At 53.4% G+C, this 9567-nt stretch overlaps 1 protein-coding gene across 8 annotated transcripts in view; it reads right to left on the bottom strand.

The window, feature by feature from the left end:
- GSE1 (Gse1 coiled-coil protein) overlaps positions 1–9567 on the bottom strand; it is a 418195-nt gene that overhangs the window by 4080 nt on the left and 404548 nt on the right. For 6 of the 8 annotated variants that reach the window (XM_060289860.2, XM_060289863.1, XM_030863150.3 and 3 more), the window contains 6 exons: positions 9070–9182; positions 8561–8831; positions 7029–7142; positions 5865–6230; positions 3923–4201; positions 538–641 (listed from right to left, as the gene is read on the bottom strand). In XM_060289860.2, coding sequence (XP_060145843.1) covers positions 538–641; positions 3923–4201; positions 5865–6230; positions 7029–7142; positions 8561–8831; positions 9070–9182 — 1247 coding nt within the window. The remainder of the gene's footprint in view (positions 1–537; positions 642–3922; positions 4202–5864; positions 6231–7028; positions 7143–8560; positions 8832–9069; positions 9183–9567) is intronic. The other 2 variants (XM_060289861.2, XM_060289862.2) reach the window with 2 other exon arrangements.

The following is a 9567-nucleotide window of genomic DNA, read 5'->3' as shown; positions in this document are numbered from 1 at the left end:
CTGTCCCCGAGGTTTCGGATTCTTACAGTACCTGCGCTCGCTCATAGGAACAGGGTCTCCTGCCGTCTCAGCTTCAACGCTGAGATTTGAAAAATTAGTCCTGCCGCTATAAAACTTATGTCCTGCTGCTTCAGGACTGGCCAAGAGACCCGATCTGAGACAAGCCCCCATCCCGTGGACAGGAGGAAGCACAGCCGCAGCAGGGCTGAGCCTGGCTGCGGGGGGAGTCCGACTAGCTTTCCTCCCTCCATCTTCCTGAGCAAATCACAGGAGGGGGAGACTTGACACAGGCAATATATATACACAGCATCGTCACCCTTCCAGGATCAATAGTCTGCAAATGAATGACGCTTCCCTCCTTAGGCTGAGACTGCTTTCATCTCTCAAGGGCACAATTTCCCTTCAAAACTTGTCTGTATGGGTGCTCTTGAACCCAGACTCGAAAGGCTGAACAAAAATAAGCATTATGTGTTTAAGAAAACCCCCCAGGAGCCGATTTTCATTCCTTTCCCCCACGTGTGGTGCCCTGGGACTCACCGCCATGCTGTGGGAGAGCTGCTCGGCCGTGAGACTGAGGCTGTAGTGCTGGGCCTCCAGCCGCCTGCACTGCGTCTGTAACACCTGCCGCTCTAGATTTTGCTCTGAAAAGACAAGTGATGCTGACACATTTCCTGTATGCAGGGGCCACAGGCCTGGCGAGTGTTCCCCTCTCTCTAGAGCTGCCAGCAAAGTCCTCTCCTTTGGACCACACTGCTCCCAGCCCTTCCATCATGCTGGTAAGTACATTAAGTATCACTAAAGTAAATCCAACCCAGTGGAATGAGAACCAAGGATCTAGCATTGAAAGGCAATTTTAAGGGATACAGGTTAGGAAGTAATTAAAGAAAATGTATAGCCTTAAAATGCATTTTTCAAAAAGAAAGATAAAAAGATAAGGGTTAGATATGAAAACTTTTAAGCTGTTAAAAATTTATAGTTTTAAAGTAAAATCTCTGCCTTTCCAAAAGATACTGATTTTTACTCCTGTAAAAAGCCTGGTTTTAACAGGAGAGTGACTTCAAACCATCAAGAACAAATCCCTGCTTTAACAGTCTCTTCGATAAGAAGTGGACAGCTACATGTAAAAGAATGAAATTTAGAACACTCCCTGACACAAAAAATAAACTCAAAATGGATTAAAGACCTAAATGTAAGACCAGATACCATAACACTCTTAGAGGAAAACAGAACTCTGACATAAACTACAGCAAGATCTTTTTTGATCCACCTCCTAGAGTAATGAAGATAAAAAACAAATGGGACTGAATTTTAAAACTTAAAGGCTTTACACAGCAGTGGAAACGATAAACAAAATGACAAGACAACGCACAGAACGGGAGAATATATTTGCAATAATCAGACCCACAAGGGATTGGTCTCCAAAATATACAAACAACAGCTCCTGCAGCTCAACATCAAAAAAAAAAGACCCAATCAAAAAAAAAGGGCAGAAGATCTAAACAGACATTTCTCCAGAGAAGACACAGAGATGGCCAAAAAGCACACGAGAAGATGCTCAACATCACTAATTATGCAAATCAAAACTACAACGAGGTACCACCTCACGCTGGTCAGAATGGCCATCATCAAAAAATCTACAAACAATAAATGCTGGAGAGGGTGTGGAGAAAAGGGAGCCCTCCTGTGTAAGCTGGTGCAGCCACGATGGACAAGAGTATGGAGGATCCTCAGAAAACTAAAAAAAGAATTACCGTAAGATCCAGCAATCCCACTCCTGGGCATGAAGAAAAGAAATCCCTCCTTTACATGAAGTGTTTCAGAGAGTGGAAGCCAGGGAAGGCTACCTGACTGATTTTATAGAAGCTAGAACAATCATGATAGCAGGGTAAAGTACAATAAAATCAATCTAATACCAATTAAGAATATAAATTAAAAATCTTAGAAGTACTACCAAATCAAATTCAGCAAGGAGTAAACAAGCAACATCAGAAAACATCAAGAGGCGAAAAACAAGGTTGTCATCTCAGTAAATCTACAAAATACGTTAGTTGACTTTCAACAACCACACACCAGAAAACTCAGCAGCAACTTACTGGAGCGCTTGTAAAGTTTCACAGAAAAGAGCCCCACGGGTGTCCCTGTTCAACAGTCTACAAATGATCCTAGGCGATGCAGCATGACAAGAAAAAGGAAATGTATACAAAATTCAAAAGGAAAGAATGAAACTTTTTATTGGCAGGCCTGATCATCTATGATCATCGAAGGAATAAGGGACGACAAACACTAAAACATCCCCAGTGACAACTGATACCTACAGTTAGATCTAATAAAAGGAAAGTCAGCCGCTCACGGAGCAAAAATGATGTAACGCCATATTCATAGGTGGGATAACATCACCATCAAAGATGGCCATTTTCCCCAACTCTATCAATTCAGTGTACCTGAAAACCTAACAGTTTTTTTGGGTGGAACAAAAAAGGCGATCCTAAAATTCACCAGGGAAAGCCAAGGGCCAAGAACAGCTGAGCTGTCAGAAGTCAGGGTGAGTTACTCCAGACAATGGGGAGCTGCAAAGCTACGGCAGTGACACAGGGACAGGCCAGGAGAGCACCCAGAGACAGGCCTGGGCACGTGGGGGGTACACTGCCTGCCAGGAGCACACCCCATGGGGAAGAGGGTACCCCATAAACCTCCAGGATAATTGGTTGTCTGGGTGGGAAAGAAGGGTTACACTTCTACCTTACTCCATCCACAGAAATGAATTCTACGCATAAGAAAAGCAGAACTTGAAGACTTAGAAGGAAATGCATTTGTTACCATGTCCTTGGAGTAGGGAAGGAATTCCAACAAGGCACCAAAAAATAAACCCAGAAAAGACGGATACATTTCACTGTGTTAAAATAAAAAGGAATGCTATTAACACATATCCTTCCGGATACATATGAACTTAATAAATTCAAAACGAGGGTTTCATTTGAAGGAGAAAAGGAAACAATGTAGGAGTTGATACTATACATAAAATAGGGTAAACAACAAGGTCCTACTGTATATAGCACAGGGACTATATTCAATGTTCTGTGATAAACCCATAATGGAAAAGAACTGAATGTGTAACCGAATCCCTGCTACACACCTGAAAATAACACAACACTGTAAATCAACTATACACGTCAATAAAAAGTAAATAAAATGTAGGAGTTGACGCTGGCATTCCTTTTGATTGTACTTGGCGTGTTTTAAAATATTTGAAAGGATCATGATATTCATGATAAAAATGAAGACTCCTGTATGATATGGTAATAAACAGAATTTGGGGTTGGCACTGGCCTGGGTTTTGACATGCTGGTGGCCAACAAGGGTTCGCCTCCTGTACAAAGCTCTAGTCCAGGAGGACCACAGAGCACGTGGGGGACGCCACCACGTCGCCCAGATGCTGCACACTTGAGCAGCCTGGCCACGTGGGGCTCGGCTAAATGAAGCAGCTTTGCACTTTCCAGGACCCTTGTGCGTAGCCACGAGCGTCAGGACTGATACAATGTTCACAAGTGCATGGAAGACAGCAGAGGGCGAGCAGGCCCAGGTTTGCGCTGTCATGCTGAGTGGGGACGGGCGCCTGGTGCCTAAATTCCTCCAGTGAGGATGGCCTCACGTTTGTCCGTGAGGAACTGCCCCTGTGAGCCAGCCTGGGCACCCACAGAAGCCCGAGGAACGGTTCTGGAACTAGGTGAAACGGCTGACGGAGACGCACCTTCCGCTGTTTCTGCCTAGTTGTGGCCCAGGGACCCTGAGAACCCTGAGAGCTAGTGCCATGACTCAGTCCCCAGCCCGGTGACAAAATCTGGTGCTGACTGGCCTGTTAAGCTTTCCTTCCCTGCCTTTCCCGGGCCCCTCGCCTGGGCCTGCCTCCCGCTCCCCTGCGTACCTTCTACGTGTTCCTGGTAAGCTTCAAAGATGGCCTCGATCCCGTGCCACTTGCGCTTCGGGGGGTCCTCGTCGTCGTCCTCTCCGTCGTCGTCCTCCTCCTCCTCTGAGTCCGGGTCCACCTCCTGTGCCAGGGGGCCCTTCCTCCCGGCGGGGGGCTCCTGCTGCCCGTCCCGCTGGGGCAGAGGCAGCCGGCTGGAGGACCGCAGCTCGGGGATGTTGTAGTGGACAGAGGTGTCGATGCTGTGGTTCTGCTCTGCACACAGCACAGCTGCGCTTCCTGGGGAAGAGAAGACGGCTCATCACAGGGCCCATGGGGACCTGTGCTGGGGGCAGGCGACGGAGTCAGCGTGACTGAGGTCTCGCCGCGGACAAGACGAAGCATGGTGAGGCCTGTGCCCTTCGGAGACCGAAGACGGCACCATCAGGAGGGCTGAAAAGAGCCGTAAAGACGGCAGCAGGCAGAGCAACTAAGCCCGTGCGCCACAACTACTGAGCCTGCGCCCTGCAGCCCACAAGCCACAACTACTGAGCCCGCACGCCTAGAGCCCGTGCTCTGCAACAAGAGAAGCCACTGCAATGAGAAGCCCGCGCACCGCAACGAAGAGTAGCCCCCACTCGCCGCAACTAGAGAAAGCCCGCGCGCAGCAACAAAGACCCAACGCAGCCATAAATAAATAAGACAGCAGCAGGCCTAGGTTCAATTAATCGCACCACGGGTACGAGCTCAGCTGTGTTAGGCCCTGAGCTTCCGAAGTCGTGTTCTGTGAAACTGTGGGTTTGAGCTTGGTCTACAGTGGGCCCTCAGTAAGTATCTGCCCCCGCTCGTCAGGAAATGCAGACGCTCCAGTCCCTGAACACACTCCGTGCCCTGCCGGCTACCAGGAGGCTGCTAACTGGCGGGGGCCTGTGTAGACAAGGTCCGCTCTGCCTTGTGGCCCTGCTGCTGGTGGTCTAACAGGCGCAAAGGTCCTCCCCGCGTGGACAGCAGCCTCGGGCAGTCAGTGGACCGGTACGGCCCAAACTGTCAGGGGCTGGGTGACTTTAAAGTCCGGACAAAACAGGTGTAACATCAGGGAATGGTTGAAATGAGGCAGGAAAAATGTGTCCTCAGGCCACCGAAAAGCCTCTGTGGGTGTGTCTTAGGGGGGAGCACAGAGGGGTTTGATCTAGTCACACAGTCAAAACGTTTCCTTCTGGAAAAATACGGTTCAAGTAAATTCACAACAAACTTCCCATAAAGCGCTCCTCCTGCCTTGGAGGGTTGTTTTCAAAGGTCACTGCGAAAACCACTGCCCTTTGCTTTGAGTATCATTTCATCTCTGCTGACAGCATTAATTTACCTGAAGGATACTGACGTCAGAGCTGTACGTCTAATAGTCAGCTCTTCTAGGTTGCAGGAGTAAAATTTCTTTTATACTTTCTTCTGGCTACTGGAGTGTACAGAAATTTATTTTACACTCAGTAGTGATTTAATCACTGAGGATTCTTTTCTAATCAACGGGAATGAAATGTACTGACCCCTGTTCTCTGACCTGCAGTGATTCCCACCAAAATGTCCAAGGGGCATGAATCTGGGGGCTCACACATGGGGCTGGAGCAACCAGTGTGTCACACAAAGTGCTCGCTGGGTCTAGTTATCAAAGGACAGGGAGCTTTCCAGGTGAGTCTGTAGGGGAAGCTGGGAAATCATTCAGCTGTAGAAGGCATGGATCCTGTTTTTGCTGAAAAGCCTCCTCGAAGGGCCTTATTAAATTCAGACGGCCTCTCTTGCTAAGCTTCCCTGACGTGTGGTCCACGAAGCAGCAGCACCCGGGCACCCGCTCCAAGCGGTGCGCTCTCAGGCCCCACCCTGGACCCGCAGAGGCAAAGCCCGCCTCTACCGCCAGGTGCCTCACACACCCCGAGCGGCGCTCCTCAACAAAGCCAGGCGGCCCCGTTACCTCTGTGCTTCTGCAGGGCTTTCTGGGTGGACTGCAGGACGGACTCGTGGAACTGATGCGCGAACTCTTCCGCCACGAAGGGCTCCCACGGCTTGCTCTTCCCGTTGATGCCGTGGGACAGCGGCACGGGGATGTCCTTGGGCGCGGGGCCCCGGATGTAGTGGAGCATGCTCAGGCTCTTCCTGCCCCCAGGGGTCTCGCTCGGCCTGGCTTTCTCGCCGCTGGCGGGGGCTGGCTCCGGGACTCGCTCCTGGGGCCGGAGCTGTTCCAGTCTCCCAGGCTCCGTGGCCTTCTGGGTGTCAGACAAGGAAGCAGTGATACCCACAGGCTTCTCCGTATCCAGAGAGGCTTGCTGCGTGGCTGGTTCTTTTAGAGACAGAAAGTGAGGAACACGTTAAGACCTGCAAATGTGAACGGGCCAACCCTGATGTCTAGAGCTTACGCTGAATGAAGACCTAGGACAAAGGACCCGGACTCCGGAGCCATTTAATTAAAGGTCAGTGTGCACTGTGTGGTCTGAGACGGGGTGTGTTTAGCAGCAAGGCCATCCTTGAGAGGTGCCCCAAGAGGGCATCTGAGAGGCAGAAGAAGAATCTGAAGAAAGAAGCAAGTCGCTTCCAGTCATCCAAAAGGCAGGAAGTTACGTAGCCCGACCCGACCGGAAAGATCCAGTTAAGAGCTGAGAACAGGGCCAGACCAACAAGATTTCCTGCTCCGTCAGCAGGACAGTGCAGGAGAGTCAGAGCCACAAGAGAGAGAGACAGAAGGTGTGAAAGCAGGTACTGGAGGGGCCTGCAAGGCAGAAAAAGCAAGACAAAGACGCCGGGAGGAGGGCGGAGGGTGGATGGACGGGAGCACAGAGCCCAAGCAGCAGGTGCTGAGACCCGGGCCACCGCTGGGCGGACGGACGGCGGCCAGAGCCACGCCGACCACCGGGCACAGTCTGCCGCAGCCGGGACCCTCCCCCTGAACCCTCAGAGCCCCAACTGCCAAGGCTCGCGCTGCGGCCGAGGAGATCCTTCCCACGCGCAGGAAGCTTGAGAGAGAGATGGAGAGAAAGAAGCACACGCTGTGTCCAGGAGGAAGACGACCTGGGGTGGTGGCCTCTGACCCTGGGCAGCCCCCGGGACAGTCCCGGGCGGTGGCGGATGGGGCTGGCCTTACCGCTCAGGGACCCAGCAGGACTGTCCCTCGGAGAGTTCCTGAGCGGGTCTGCCACCGCTGCTGACAGCGCCCTCTGCTTCATGGCCTGGAGCAGCTCAACAAGCCTCTCTTTGTCTATGAGAAAAGCAGCCCGAGATTAACAAGAGGATCGTGTCACTCCTGGGAGGGAAGGAGAGCAGGAGTCCAGCCCAGGCCGCGACCGGCAGGCGCGAGTCCTTTAGAACGAGAAACACAAAGCCACGGGGACAGGCTAGGTTTAGAGGAAGAAACTGCACTTTACAGCGAGCCCAGATTCCTCTCAGCTTTTACTACGTAACATTTCAGGTGTGTTCGAGAACAGCTGTGTGTGTGCAGCGAATGACTGGTACCTGCGAGCTTCTGGGAACGAATTCTTATTTAAAAGAGAAAAGAGTTGGCTCCGACACAGGAAGCAACCCCGAAGAGCCCCACAGAACCCTGGGAAGCACAGGCTGCTTCCTGACACAGTCTCCTCCCCGCCGCCTGCCACGCGAGTGCGAATCCCACGACGGCTGCCGTTTAGGGAAAAGGGACACCGACCTGGTGACATCTGATGCCACAGATTCCCGACACAGTTCAGGGGCCTCTCGCGGACTGAAACTTAAGTGGCCACATCGCCGGCGGCTTCCTCCAGGAATTAAGCCAGGCACAAAGATTCTCTTTACAAACAAAACTATGCGCGTTCCCAGGGATTTGCCCTGGTAATCGTGTCACTGCCCCTTCAAGAGAAAGCAAGAACGCCAGCTCACTGGTTCAACACAGTAACTGAATGCTACACCCCCGCTACCGAAATAAGTGAAAGTAACTAGATGACCAAGAAGCACTTCTGCTTTCCTCTTCCTTCTGGAAAGAGGGGAGCGAGTGCCAGCAAGGGGAACGTGGGGGTGCGCACCCCAGGAAGGCCTAGTTTTCACCTGTGCCACCATCTTGGCACTGAGCGAGCGTGAGCGGCACACCAAGGCAGCAGGTGCCCCAGAAAGTGTTCAGACCGCACCACGGGCTCCAGCCCAAGAGTCGGCCCCGACATGGCCCTTGGTGGCCAGAGCGATCTGGAAGCATCTCTCAGGGCAAACTGTCCACTCAGTGGCTGTCGGCTCTGCCCAGCGGCCACGAGAGCGGCCGCCAAGAGAAAACACCCGCTACCAAGAAGCCTGAGCACCTTGCTCGGGAAGGCGCACGTCCACCCCACACGCAGGGCGGGCTGAACGTGCTGGGAGACCTGGCGAGGGCCAAGAGCAGCCAGCAAGCTCACGGTGGGCTGTGCACAGAACATCAGCGCGTCTTCAATCCCACCCGGGATGAGACAAGAGCAAACAGGCTTTGAAGGAGGCCGTGCAAGTTTCCGACGGAGAGAGAAGTGTGACAGCGGAGACAGTGAGGCAAGTCTGTGAGAGCAGAGGGGAGCCGAGAGGAAGCCCGAGAGCCCCAGGACGCCGCCAGGAGCCCGCAGCCCCGCCTCCTTCCTCAGAGACCCTCAGCCCTCCTGGCGAGGCCCCGCCCCACCCAGGCCTCACCTTTCCTCTTCTCAGTGCTGATGTGGGTCAGGTTGAAGATGGTCAGGAACCTCCTCTTCTCCTCGAAGTTGGGGCTGCTGTTCATCTCGTCGGGGCTGTAGCGGGTGGACAGCGTCAGTCTCGGTGAAGGCGTCTGCCGCTTGCTCTGAACCGTCGGGGGCGACGGGCTTCTTTCTCTCAGCATCCGCCGCCGCTTCCTCCGCTTCTGGGTCAGCAATTCCTCCTTCTGCTGTTGGGTGGTCAAGCCAAAAAGTTGCAAAAACTCTAGCTTCTAGATTGGGAAAGAAAACAAATGAGTTTGAAACCACTGGCAGTGGCGTGCTTCCACTGACCCAGGGGCCCCTCCTGGGGTCCTCGAAGCTCTTGTGCTGTGGCCACTCCGCGCCGGGCCTGGGAGGAGGAGGGCCCTGACGGCGTCCCAACGAGCGTGGGAAAGCCCAGAGGCAGGCACCGAGGTGAGTGCCAGCAGCCCAGCCCCGCGCCTGCCCGCAGCGACGAGCCCCAGATACCTCGGAGGACGTGTCCAATTTGAGGGGCGGCTGCTCGGCCACGCAGCGGAGGTGGGCCCTAACCTCCTCCTCATCACTCTCGTCGTAGGAGTCGTCCAGGTCGTAGTAGTATCCTGGAGGTGGAACGAATCTACTCAGCTGTGCAGGGAGCCTCGACTCGCCAGTGAGCACACACAGGGCACTCCACCTGGCAGGCCAGGCCCTACCGCCCTTTGAGCACCCCCAAAGCCAGACTCCTTTCACCCCAGGTGGAAATGTGCATTAACCCCTAGTCCTAAGGCTTCTCAGGGCTGGCAGGTGGGGGGCAGAAAGCAGGCACCAGGCTTCCCTTGGATCCAGACCCCAAGCGACCACGCGGTCTCCTGGCCAGCACCGATCTCCCAGCAGGGGACCATTCATCACACAGGCCCGGGGCCACGTCCACGGCAGCCCAAGGCTGTCTGTGCACATCCACTCCCTCCTGCTCGAGAGGGGACAGGCACACTCAGGTCCCCGTCC

Source organism: Globicephala melas, chromosome 19 (genome assembly GCF_963455315.2).
Source record: "Globicephala melas chromosome 19, mGloMel1.2, whole genome shotgun sequence".
Classification (NCBI taxonomy): domain Eukaryota; kingdom Metazoa; phylum Chordata; class Mammalia; order Artiodactyla; family Delphinidae; genus Globicephala; species Globicephala melas.
The sequence above is the reverse complement of the archived record's forward strand: the minus strand, read 5'-3'. Positions and strand labels throughout refer to the sequence as shown.